We start from the raw sequence: 14,698 nt of genomic DNA on the forward strand, positions 1-14,698 counted from the left end.
CACATCTCCAATACACGGCAATAATGATACTCCTTCAAAATGGTGCAGCACAGAGCCATTATAGTGGAAGAATTCGATAATGACAGTATTGGAAAAAAACTGGATTCATACCAGTTAATGGCCTGCGGTACTTAGTACTACACTATTTACCGTTATGGTAGGAACCCCCGTATACATGACAAGCGACACATACACCGCGTCTTAAAATGCACGGTTTTCTCGAAATGTCAACACTTTAAAAGGGAACCGCTCAATCCCATGGATTGCACCAAAGAATCATGGGACACTTCTGTTTATGTTGTTTACAATGTTAATCTATCTTTTGTTATCCATTGTTATTTTAATCCAGAAAGTAAATTTGTTGTCCCTTTAAATATGGTTGCACAATCAACACACCATCCGTCCAAACGACGACAACAACTCGTAGATACAACATGTTGTGCAGTTTATTGTCCCCCAAAACGTTGTCACAAGTCATGCTAACACTCGTCCGGTATTTGTAGATGTGGTACGTTGCATGGCACACTTGAAGTGATACTATACATGTATCTTATTGAACCATACAGAACACGAATCGAGTTCTACAGTCTATACGAACTCGTACAATAAAATAGAAGTGTTGTATTAGATTGTACTATTCATTAACCCTTTGAGCGCCAAATTTGTTCCCGCTCAAAATGGGATAAATGTGTTCACATTTTCTGTGATTTCCACTGTTACAGTATTCAATCTTAATTTTGGACCAAACAGACAAAATGTGACATTCCTTCTTGTTTTTTGACAAAAAAAATTTAAATTTTATTCAACATTTTTCGTGAAAAATAGCAGAATATAATTGGAACTATTTTGTGGATGATGCCTGAAGTTAACTTTGGGATGCAGAGGGTTAACGATGTGCAGATAAAGGCCCGTTAAAACAAAGGTTTAGAAAATATTTATGCCATTTTGTCAATCTACTAGAAGAGTGGTCACGACTGTATAAATATTTAGTCGTCGTTGCAGACGATGCGAGACGGGTGCGGTAACTGTTGTGGGCTGAAGACCACGCCTTCAAATCTCCTCTGAGATCGCCTAGGGCAAACCCTGTTTAGAAATTCTTGTATAAAAAAAAAAACCATTGACCTTTTGGTTGTTTAATCAAACGACCTTAAAGTTTAATGACGTTTCCCTTGATCGTGTTTCTTTTTACATTGATGCAGATACCTGTACAAAGATACGAGTGTATTGAGAGCGAAGGTTGTCAACTTGACACGTAGTTCGGCATTGTTGGTATATTAAGAAGATGCGATGCTGTATGTTGGCGCATGCGCATCGTGGGGGTGCCTTCTTATGCATCCATCTCCGCCGTCGCCAATTAAACTCCAACCGTCACCGGGGTGGGCTAGATGATCTATATATCCACTACTAGAACTTTTGTTGCGCGTGCGACTGCTTCTCGCGCATCGCGGAGAGACCGTCGGACGAAACAGATAAACATGCACATACCCGCACATATCCAGGCAGATATCCTAGGGTACTTTATCATCATTATTTTTACAATTCGTATATTCCAGATGTTGAACCCATGAACTACACTAAACCATGCCCGGTTCGGCAGTCTCTGTGATATCTCCAACGTACATCTCCTGCAGAGAATTAGGAAATCCTTCTAATAGTTATGTTTAAGAATGGTACTCTTGATACCGCCGTCACGGGTGAATAACAGAAAACTGAATTCCTATGAGTTACGCGAAACGCCAGATCATCCGTTGTCGGAGATAATGTTCGACCAAAAATATCTGCCTAAAACTTTTTTTTTAATCTGTGTGAAAGGTGCGCGTTTTACCCATTCTGGATTCTTATCCAAAATGGATTAAGGCAAATGAAATTCTGTTTAGATACGTCTCTAAAGCATGCTTTTTGGTTCATTTAGTGTACTGTTTTGGACTCAGCAGCCCTCAAAAACTAACATTACATGTACTAACATAAATAATCCATCGAGCTTTCTCGTTTTCCTCGTAAAGGCATGTTGGAATTTCCCCGGAAAACAACAGTCTAGAATAGTTGCTGTTGAACAGGAACTCAATACTAAACACAAGAGAAAGTTTATTGAACTAAAGTAGGATTGAGATCGTGTTATGAATCCGAATCCCACTAGGAAGAGTTGTAACATGGAAGGTGGTTGTAAGCAGAAAGTTTCATATATCACTTTTTGCATATTATTATCATAAATATACGCTACGTCACATGAAATATCACATGTTTACTCATTTAGTACCAAAGGTAAATTTGGCTTAGAATTGCATAGATTTAAAAAAAACGTGAAAACGCAGCCCCTTAATCTCGTGATCAAACATGCATAACATAATGTGCCAAAGAGCCTGAGTACACTTGTCCAATGGTAACATGGTCACGTGTTCTTCTTGATAGCTATGTTCCATGTGTCTGCTGGGTTTTCAGGTTGGCTTGCATTTGTTTAAGCTCATTTTTATTGCAGAACGGGTTGATCATCAAAGAAACTTTAAGCCAATATGGTCAAGGTAAAAAAAAACACTACTTAACTAGTAATTTTACATATAATATACCGAGAACAAAACAAATTTTTTTTTTTTAATTTTTTTACCATTTTCCGTCCCAGAGATTGCAGTGGTTAAACTCTATACGAATGGCATCGATACTTGTTTTGTATGAATACAGTACGTGACCCACTCTCGCTTTGAAGTCATCGCCGAATGGCTGTAAATTTAGGCTAAACAAGACCCCCTTGTGATCGTAGCCTTGTGCGTTACTACTACATCTTCTGGACGTGTTAATACCCCCTCATTAATTCAGTTTAGTATCAAATTGTGTACTTCTTACTATATTTAGACGAATATGACCTCTCAGCGGCCACTGGGGCAGATTCACCCGGGGTATCCCTTCTAATATGCGCCAAGTTTAGTCAGTTATTCACGTCAAAGCATACGTTACATACATATATTATCATGGTGTTTATTGCTAAGCTGGTGAGTACACTCCTATTGGCGAGACATCCTGAGAAGACGAGCTGTTCCCGGTCATGCGTTGTATCCCTCACATATACCACTGAATGTCCCTGACATTGCGTTGCCCTGGTTACAGTAGACGACGGATTGTCTCTATAGCAACGTGTTGCCTCCCAGCATCAATTTATAGAAGGCATACTGATCCGCTTCCATCAAAACGGAACTAAGTGTACATTTTAAATTGCGTCTGGACAGTTATGCTAGAATCGTAATAATTATGAATACTGCTAGAACATTACACAACTGAGTACATGTAGACCTGAGTTCTGGGCTTAACCGAGACTAAAAAACCCTCCCACGCCCACAAGATAAATTACCTAAAGTGGTACATATTACATGTATATTTTGCTCTTTTTTGGGGGATGTAAGAATGAAAATACGTTTTCAATATTTTGGGAACGCAGTACACAATCAACATGCTCAGTACAACAGTAAAATAGCTGTCTGAAACGGCATAATTCTGCTAACCAGAAGTGACCTGAACATCAATCGACCATCAACCCCCACCAATCCCTTGCGCGCATGGCAACTAATCAGTCAGAAAATTAGAGACCCGTATATAATTGCGTCATATCTGTTACTGTATAGCTGACTTCTGTATTGCCAAATGACAACAACATGCATATAGTGATTCGAAGATGTGTTTACAGTATTTCAGGTTGGATTCAAATAGGGGAAATGTCGGGGTCGACGGAGACGTGCTAGGATATTAATTAGAAATGGAACACCGCTTTTATCAAATAGTACGTCATCAACTAGCCCATTTTCGTAGACAACTTCGATTGGTGTTTGGAATATTTATTGTTTCACAAATGTGATTACAACTTTAATACAGTGTGTTTATAAATAGTTAGCTACAAATGTTTGAGTCGTTTTACGTCAAATTTCAGACTAAACAAAGAAGATTTCAAGTACAGGAATTCTCGAATAAATGTTTTTATCTGCTGTCCGAGATTTGTATTGAGATTTCATTGATAAAAAACACTTTATTTATTCATCACTACACTGTTACATGTGGTGGATAGAGGGCAGTTCAAAATTAACTGACGAACAATAGTGTGAATATTTATGCAAAACACGATGCAAGCAACGTGTGCAATTTTCATCAGTCTCAGATCTTTATAAACGTTTTTTACTGTGTGTTCAGTCTTGGCGTTATACCTGAATTTGCGTGTTGGTAGTGTGAATCCTCGTCCTCGACACAAACATCCAGATAGTGGAAGTTAATGTTAACTGGTTAACAAATCGACAGAAAACTAATCTACACTGAAATCTAAACAATGCATGCTTGCAGACGTCCGTCTTTCGAAAAAAGGAACAACAACTTGAATTTGTTCAAAACAAACTTTCTTCCTAAAAACGTTTGAGGGCTAACAATTTCGAGAACACTTCGGAGAAATAATCATTAAGTTGTATCTGTTGAAAATTTACCACAGCATTATCATATCATATGATATGTGTTTACAGTGGCGGGTCTAAAAAAATCCAACGGATCTTTGAGGTTTACTTTCAATAGATCGCAGCGACACCCAAGTCGTCTGCAAGTGATTCGGCGCCCCTTTCACGGAGGGGATGATCACCCCCCCCGTTGAAAAATGTATTCAATTTGTTTTTGTATAATATAAAAAATCATTTTCATTTTAAAGTTTGGACCCCCACCCCACCCCACCATAAAAAATCCTGTATCCGTCCATGGTTTAGTTGTGTCATCTTTTTGCGGCCACAATACACAGACTAGTGAGGTGCTACAGAAAGCCCAGTCTTAAACGAGCCAAAAACAAAAAAACATTTCCAGTGCAAGTACGCCAATTAAACCAATTTTGAAAATGTCACCCCCCCCAAAAAAAAAGTGGACATAGTACGTGTACTACGACAGCATACAAGTGATTTTGTGACAACACAACGAATTCCTCTGGTAGTATATATGTGGGAAGAGAATCAGAAGGTCACTTCAGTATCGTGAAAAACGATCAGTGTGTAAATCGGGAATATATACTGAGTTACTATCTGGTCAGTGGCAGGGTTCGTGATCTCTGATGTCGTAACTCATCTCGGCGATTGCATGTTTTGACAGCTATGATGTCACTCTGTCTGATAGACTTTTAAAATTTGTTGTAAATATAAGAAGTTTGATGTAGCGTAAAATGTTTCGAATATTTGAGTCATATTCCATTAAATCGGACATCGATCATTTTATTATTGTCGTCATTAAATCATTTCAATCTCTAAAATTAATGAGTATTGTTGACAAATAGTAACGATATCACTAAAAATGTTTTTCGCTGAATCCCATCATAAAATGGTATAGTTCTGATTATTTATAGAGAAAATGTGTGCCCAGTTTCTTTACTATCGACCACTACAGAGGGCGCGATTTGGAATTTGGCTTTATAGCACATGGTACCATTTAACAGAGGCGGGGATAACAAGTAATTTAGTTAGGGTATTTCTATCAACAAAGTCCACATTGAGATAACCCCTGTTTGGAGGAGTTCATCCGACTTGTTTACTGGAGTAAAACAAAACTCTCTACATAGGTTTTGCAAAAAGACTGGAGATTTTTGCCAGAATCGGACGAACGCTGTTAAAAGATGAAAAAGTTTGAAAAAGACGAACTGAGCGAGACGGGGTGGTGCTGCATGCATGTTATACGAGTTTTCAGCGTCTTCATAATGGTGAGTTACCATACATTTGTAGTTTTGTAATTTCAATAGAAATAACCACTCTCCAATTCAACTTAGCTCATCGCGAGGACCATGACAATCCACAAGTTGGAATCGCATAACATCTATTCTACCTGACGGTGGGAAACGGCTAGAAGGAATCATAATGCTCTTCGATATTTTTTTGTACATCGTTTCTTAGTATCTTCATGTTCGGGATAGTGATTTGAATAATCATGAAAACGTCAAGCCACGCACTGTGGTTCGCATGCTCTAATGCCACCTACCTAAATTTACAACCGTATAAAACATAAAAAAGGAAAACTTGTTTCTCTTTTCTTGTTTGTTATCACCGTTTGCTTGCCCTGTAATAGAGTACTCTATAAGGAGGACACTCAGAAGACCCGGGGTCAATTAGGATTTAATGCAAGCAGCTTCACTATTCCACTCTAAAATATTCTTATTTTGACACCAAAAGACTTTGTATTGCATTGCGCTGTCTGTTCCATTTTTGAAGAGGTTTTGTCAGGCCTTATTTTAACATGTCGCTGTAAGAATTGAAACAAAATACAGGGTATTGCTCAAAGAGTACGCTGTATGAAAGTGACGTCACTGGACGAGAACTGTCGCCGCCGTCACGGTGGTCGTCCGATGAATCGGCGCACGCAGTTGCATTCTTATAAACAGTTATTTCCAACTAGAGTGAAGTTACAACACGCGTACGTTTACTAAAAAAAATTAGTGACGAGAGTGTTGACGTACAAACTCCGTATCACGTGACATTTGTGTTCGAAAATATTATTCACCAAAATAATGAAATTTGTGTGAACTATTTATGGCCACACCATAAGTTATTACGATTTGAGATATGTTTTAGTACGCGTATTTCTTTTCTCTTTTAAAATTAGATATATCTAACTTGAAGCTACGTAAAAAAATATTCGTTTCTAGATGCAATCATGACGTCATATCGGTAATCATGGTGACCGCGAATGCGTCAACGCTTTCGGTCAGTTTACTAGTATATTCATTTGTTTAGGTAATGTTGTATCTTAGACTTAGTTATGGTTGGCGCTACAATTTCAGAAGTGACGTCATAATGCCATCATTAACAAAAAGTGAATCCCCATAAAAACGGATGTAATGAAATGTACGAGTGATCGACTGAAATGACTCTTCGTCATGTCACACTTAATGGGTGATGGCGCTTATTCAATAAAAATGTTATATTCGACTATAAACTAAGATTACGATCATGTTTGGCAATGTTGTGATAATACGAGATGAAAAGACTATTATCACCTAATAGAATCACCGAGCCACATTCACGAGACGCTCAAATATTCACGCGCCTTAAAACAACAGAAAAATTTGCAAATGGGGAATTTACATTCGTTAACACGTGTGTAAGGGTCGCAATGAAATTTAAAACCCATTTCTGAAGTTGGGTACTTGAAGTTTTAGCCCAAGACCACCCTTATCCAAACAACATGAAATAACCGTTGGCGATGAGAACTCACTGATAGCACCTGCTTATGTACACTGAAGTATAAACAAAGATGAAGTACTCCCAGGATAACGCCTCAATAATTACTGGTGGCGCCGTTTTATCACATACAGCGAGACGTTATCCTCGTTGTGCAATATAATAATATAACCATGGAAGTGACATTAAAGCGGAAGGGTCGTCACCTGCGCACGCGCGGGAATTGAGTCCCAAGCGACGATTACAACAAACGCTAAAAATGCAAAGGCTCATGGGTAGACGCTTCTTTGCAAACAATGACACGCTATGGCTACCTGACGCAGGTGCAGGTGTCGAATGCCCCGCTTTAAAATGAGACGAAATGTTGTTGATCACGTCGAGTTCGACGTGGGACCCATGCGACGTGTTCAGCTGTACGACGGATGACTATAGCGCTTTAGACATTTGTTCACTGTGACTGTTCGAGGGACTGTGACTGTACTAAACACCCATACGTCTGCGATCAGCAACACGCAGTCAAAAACGAACTCCGCCGGCGCAGTATGGTGTTTATGCTGCGGTGATGAAATATGGCATAGCTGACGCAAAATTCACGATTGTATTGAGTTGGTAATTAACGTTTCGTGATCTCACAGCTGGCTAATTTCATTTACGCGTAAATACAGACACATGCGGTCATCCTGGATCATGATAAATTTGTAATCGGTTCAAGTACGAAGTGACGTGTTCACTGCGGCGACTTAGTAATTTAGATATATATGAAGTGCCATATGTTGCTGGCATTCTCTATCGGCAGGTTTTTTTTATCCGCTACACTCCAAACATACTAGTAGTTCATGTCTAATCTGTTCATTTGAGCTACTCTGTGCTTTGGCGTCGGAGCTCCAGCGGTACCATTTCATCGAAACATATTTGAATATCGTATGTTTGTGTAATACTAGTATTATCGCATTTTGCAGATTTTAGTCTATACAGAGTGTCACCCACAGTCCACGTAGCGTCGAACGCTAGTAATATCAATATCAAAATGTAAACATTGCCATGTAGCTGAATATTCTATTAACCGAGACATATACATGTACTACATCACATGACGTTTTCATAAATCTGAATGCATTACTTATATGCGTTGATGATGTGGCGGATCGCGAGGGGAATATCATAAAAGTGACGCCCATTTTGAGTAACAGCAAACTAAGTCTTAGTAGTTTTAAATTCTGGTTTTGCGATTTGCAACGCCAGATATCCATTATATGAGACAAATATCTCGCAAATGAGCCTGAGTGGACCTCTAAAACGTGTCGTCTACGAACCCAGCGTCGCACACCACAGCCCTATTTTGGCAAGCGTTTCGCGGTGTCTGGAAGCGGAAATAATCTCTGGCGGCAAGAATGCTACGAAACATGTGGTCATGAAAACTTTTATGTTGCTTAACTCATCTTCAAAAAATAATATTATTGGACTCTCACACGACGGGTACACCAGAACGTGCACATTAAGTAAACGGAACGTGTCAAATACCCAATTGATTCCAACATTAAATCTTCAATGAAATATGTCGTATTTACTGTAATAAAGCCTCCACTGATTTTGCAGACATCACCTTATTCAAATCGAAAAACGTGTAGTGTTAATATTATGTTATTATGAATTAACGCCACTCGCCATCTGAAACTTGATACCTGCTTGTTAAGCAGCGGATATATGTACTCCATTAGAATCCGTTTACTTTTACAAGCGGGGAGAGAAGGGATTACAGACAACAGGCGGCAAAAAAGCAAACCTTGTACAGGTTACGCTGCGGGTACATACTGGATCTAGGTTACGTCGTTTTAGTATTGACAGGTGGTACCAATCTCACTGATAGGACATGTTTGCTCTTACAATATCTGGAAGTGTCAATATTATGTACAGTTTCTTGCAGAATCTATGTTTCTGTTTTAGGGACACGAACTGAGCATTTCGTCAGCCACAATTTGTCGTATATTTTACCTCATTTGTTCTCGCGTCACATCATTACACATTTTCTGGTTATTTTATTTTCGTAGCGTTACTGCGTATTTGCTCATATATGAACAAAATAGCACACAAAGAAACAAACAAACAAACACACACACAAAAACGGAAATGTATTATTCATAACTTGTGTTCGAAATTCAAATTGAATCTCTGATGATTTTGTACACCGATTAAATCGTTAAACACGGTGTTATAGTCGCACAGAAACGAGATGTTGAGCTAGACAACCGGGCATGCACTTTGAATTAACGATACGTACCAGTAATTCAAAGCACGTTCATGTTGAATTCTTCATTGATTCTTTTAATTGAATAAAATAACAGATTCTTACTTCATATGTATTCTTTTCAGGCAACATTTGTTCCCGGTGCTATCAAACGTAGGCACGTGATTGCCACGTGGCATGAATCGAAAACTTGATGATCATACACCATGATTAAATCAACTAAAACATGTGAAAGTTAACGCTTTTTACAGTAGCGTAATTGGTGGTTTTCGTGACCCTTTGAATGTCTCGCTCATTTTACAATAAAATCAACAAGACGTCCAATATGTTCTTCCAAATCCGAAAAGAATGTTTGCCTATTTGGTTACAATACGTTATGTGTATATTATGTCCCAACGAAGCCACTTAGTAAAGCTAATGGCGTTTTCATTTTCAGACAAAGGTTAATGAACTTTACTGTCTTTAACGTTGCATATCCAGACGACACTTACATGCAATAAATTATTTCTTCATGGCGTGTATCAACTATAATCCCCTTTATGAGTGTTATTTGCCCTAGATTCAAATCGGTATAATTCTTGTTTTGCAACTTTTACTGTAAGTTCTCGAATAATGTGCTTTCTGTTGTGGAAATAGAGTCAATAATTGTTTCCAGGTCAAAACTCGTACTCGAGCGCATTGGATTGTGGGAAAATCAATGTTTATCAACATAAATGTCGCATACTATGCGCGGCGGGACGACCACCGCTCTTTAACAAATCACACTGGTTTTAGAAAATCTGCATTTCAGCACCGACTTCTCACTTCCTTCGTTCTCCTCTCAGTTATTTTAAACGACATCGATCAGAACGTTATGTTTATCGACCTTGTTCTGATGGTTATGACAAGCATTCCCCAATTACGCAGATCTCGTTCGAATGTGTCATCACGTTCTCCTTGAGATTTTATCTCCCAGTTCAAAGCGTAAACAACGACAGTGTAAACATAAACAGTGAAAAAGTAGACGGGTGAGATGTGGGATAAACTATGAAAACGAAATTAAGCCGTCGATACTCGGTATATGCTTAGAATTACCGCAATTTTGAGTATAAAATAATAAGAGACTAACGGTGCTGCCACTGTCGTTTTAACTCAACGAGGTCACAGTAATCGTTTCTTACTGCTTTTCTACGTGTTATTTGGTTGGCACAGGAACTGCCGAGATGTTGGTACTGTAATTAAGTGTAGTATTTTAGATGTATAACATAATTTGTCATCCTTCCTTGAGTATTCCCTGCCGTAAAAACAAAACAAAACAAAACGGGACAGAACAGAACACACTTATTACGCATTTCTATCTCATTGTAACCATGGAAACTATGGCTATAGTTCCCAACTCAGGCGACAGAGGGCGCAATGAGTGTGTTATCACTATTCGGACATCGCTTAATATTGTGAGTCTTAGCGGCGAATCTCTATATTCTGTGTTTGTTATCCTTTATAGTAAGTACTGAGTAAGGAAAGCCAATTTTTAGTATTATACAGATTATAGTAGATTTTAATTTGTTAATTTGCATATTTCATGACATTTGCCAAAAAATCACCTAAACTGCATTTTGCAATTTATAATTGAGCTTTGAAGACAGTTGCAAAAATGCAAATAATCCAGTAATCTATAGCTTATGTCGATTTGAAAATAACGGCGCGAAGAAGAGATGTTTTAATTTTCCCCGACCGAGAATATGTAATAGCGCCATCTAGACTAGACAACTAGACAAAGTCACCATTCGTTTTCATGGAATGACGTCAATGGGCAGACGTCCGTTCCATTGGTCACGTCCGCTTTGTCATCATATTTTGTATCGACCTAGCACGACATAGTTTTCTCGAGTATCATAGGTGTGTTTACATTCGCCATATTGCACCGCATTACCGGTACTTTATCTAAGATTCAAAACATGTTTGGTTTATTCTAAGGTTTATTCTCGTCACAGTATTGTGGAACCTACTACTTGAAAATCAAGTAGAGGAACACATAACCGCCAAGTGAACACGTTTTTCTACTCCGGGTATAATTATCCCTCCGAGAGATGCTTGGCTTTCCCTTTTATCTGCCAAATTCATCATTTACTAGTAAAAAATGAAATGTGTGATGTTGAATACAATAAATGTACAGGGTCTTGATCAGCCAAGTCGAAAAATAGAAAATTGCCCCATTTTTGTTTTAACACGTGTGATTGGACGGCTACGACTACGAATCTGGTGGATATGAATTACATGTAAGGGCAGTTTCCCCGTGAAGGATACTCAGTCTAGCCACGTTGGGCTATCGCCAAGACCGGCCACCCCTATTGGTAGAATTAACTAGTCCCAATAGTGATACCTCCAAACTCATCTCCTTGTAGCAGAGTACGCGCGTCATTCGACTGTCAGTTGTTGTAAGAACTATTCGAGATATTTTTAACGAACACAAGGAATCGGATAAAACTGCCCAGAATGGCCGACGATCCATGTTACCAGTGCTCGAAGTACATGTTGCTGATTTTCAACTTTATAATTTTGGTGAGTTTATACAAGGAGAATATAAAAGGTATATCTTCTCTATATTGTGTATACAATCAAAGTTTCTTCAGGATTTCTTTGTTTATACGTGGACTCCGGTCACTAGTTCCCCGACAAACATGGGGAAACGCGACCGCCTATTAACCACGACCGTCGACCTTTAAATTGAAACCCAACCCTCCCATTTCACATTAAATCTAATTTCATTAGCAGCAATTCGTTCACCGTTTATTATAATCAATATAAATACGACAATCGTAAAATTAGTTGAAGTAGTTTTCATCTTGTCTTGTGCATGAATGGTGGTTGTTTTTATTGTCGGACCTGTCGTCTGCGCTAGTAAATTATGACCCTAGTTAACCTTTAATTTGTCTAGTTAATATTTCGTCAACATTTGAAATGTTATTGAAAGGAATGTTTCTGTCACTTCACATTTGAACTGTTCATCGTTTCGATTTATAATTTGAAATAGAAAAAAATTGTTTAACTGTCCCGCTTACCTTCGACTGTATGTCAAGCCATTATCTAATTGATTTGGTAGCGCCCTCATCAAATTTACGAATGTCTGCTCTCGGTCAATGTCAGGATGATTGTAATGTTGCAATATGTAGCATATAATATTAATGTGATGCTAGTAAAAAAAAAAAAGGTTACTCAAGTTTTCTGACATTTTGTTCATTGGTTAAATTACTGGTGGTTGACAGCGGCGCATATAGCAATAGAATCACACCTAGGATTACTCATATAGAAAAATGTATGGGTGAAAAGTATAAGATACTAGTAGGTTACAATATTTGGAATGTGCACAAGGCAAAGTAAGATGAAAACATAAATTACCCAACTAAATTAAATACTCAAACTTTACAAACGAGCATATTGTTTCCTTTTCAAACTAGTGAATTAAAATCTAGTGAATACAACAGAAAATCTTCTAGAATTGAACCCAATAAATATTTTTTTCTTTTACATTATTTTTTAATTAATCGGGGTAAAAATGCAAAAAAAAAATACCAGTAATATGTTTTGATTACTAGTATATACTGTACAGTGAAGGTCATAAATCCAAGGTCTTAATTAATGTTCTATAAAAATACATTTTTAATAATAGAAATGGATGTTAGAATTCTAATTGACTAATGATATCACTGTTCGTTCTGATTAATATTAATGAATTAGTTCACAATCATCCAATCAGTAAGCATTAGTTTGAGGTTATAACAATTATTAAATATTCACATTTGCCCAAAAACTATTCATGCTGCTGGTAAAAATGTTACTACACTAGTTAAAAAATGTTCCTGTCAAAGTTTTTGTAGTCAGAATTTTAGAAACAATAAACAAACAAAAAAATTCATGAAATATAAAAAAAAAATTAATGAATTTTGATATACAAATTTAAACAAAATGCATGCATGCATGAATTACCATCCATTTAGTTGGATTATAGAACTAGCAGTAACAACTTGTGAGATATTACAGTGCAGTGAAGTATGTGAACACAAGTATTTACAGCTTACCCACTCATCTGTGACAAGTAACATTAAAGTAGAAGCCTACTCATGAATTAAAATACCCAGAATTTATTCATTTTGCAATAAACTGTACTCCAAGGCAATATAAGGATATTGACCTAAAAACGGTTGGGCATTGGGTAAATCTTTTGAAAGTCTTTGGATTTTTTGAGGTCTGGAAAGTCTTTCAGTTGTCTTTAAATTACAGGAAAAATAAAAAAATCTTTGAAAAGTGTATAAATTTCTTCATAGTTATTAATTCATTTTAGAAAGGCCTGTTTTCTCCAGGGAACTACAATATCCTCAGAACTTTGATGAGCTTTAGTGATGATGTTAGCCTGAACTAGGGGGAAACATGTCTTGGGGGGGGATGCAAGAAAGTTTGGGAAAAGGTCTGGAAAAGTCTTGGAAATCATTTGGCTCTTGGTGCTATGGACCCTGTTGGGGGTCACCAGCCTTATTTTTGAGAATTTGATGGTTGTATTTTAGTGAAAAGTCGTCACTTTGACACTATTATAACACTTTTACCATAGGTTCCTATGGCAGAAATATAATGCAATATCTTAAAATCTGGCCTGGTGATGTAGGCTGAAAAAATAATATATTGTTAATGATGGAGTACTTTTTGTTGTTCTGAATTATTTCAAAAATCTAGGTTTTTAAAAAGTGTCAACAATGCAAATTTTACATGTACATTGTGTTCTATGTAATTGTTCTAACAATAGCGATTTTCAAGAAATAATGGGACACGTTTCTCAAAAAGCTTAACTGTAACACACAAAATAATGCTATTTCATTGTACCATGAGACATTAGCTTCATGATTTTACATAATAAACTAATGAACATTGTCATGCGATTTATAACCAATTTTGTCAGAAATTATGAGAAGGCTTCTACCATAAATATTCACTTGTGTTTCTTACTTTCTAACAATTTGGGCATAGTTATGCATTGACATGTTTTTGTTTTTATAATCATTCGCTTTGTTCTAAAATGATTTCACTAAAATGTTTTTTGTTTTTGTTTTATGTAATTTCAATTTCACCTCTAAGTTGAATCATAAAATATCACTTTTGAAGAATTTTTTTTTTCCGTAAACTACTACAGTTACAGAGGAATTAGCCTACTTGTAAATATTAAAAGTAAACAAACATTCTATGTCGACTCATCTTTAATTATTATAAGTTATTACAATGGTTATTAGTTCCAATAATTTTATAATGGATT

At 37.1% G+C, this 14,698-nt stretch overlaps 1 protein-coding gene across 1 annotated transcript in view; it reads left to right on the top strand.

Moving 5' to 3' along the window:
• The first annotated feature begins 5,614 nt into the window (after window positions 1–5,614).
• Window positions 5,615–14,698, top strand: part of LOC102802208 (CD9 antigen-like) — a 30,083-nt gene continuing 20,999 nt past the window's right edge. Inside the window, exon 1 of the mRNA XM_078014244.2 lies at window positions 5,615–5,698. Coding sequence (XP_077870370.2) covers window positions 5,615–5,698 — 84 coding nt within the window. The remainder of the gene's footprint in view (window positions 5,699–14,698) is intronic.

Source organism: Saccoglossus kowalevskii, chromosome 1, assembly GCF_978046115.1.
Source record: "Saccoglossus kowalevskii chromosome 1, keSacKowa6.1, whole genome shotgun sequence".
NCBI lineage: Eukaryota > Metazoa > Hemichordata > Enteropneusta > Harrimaniidae > Saccoglossus > Saccoglossus kowalevskii.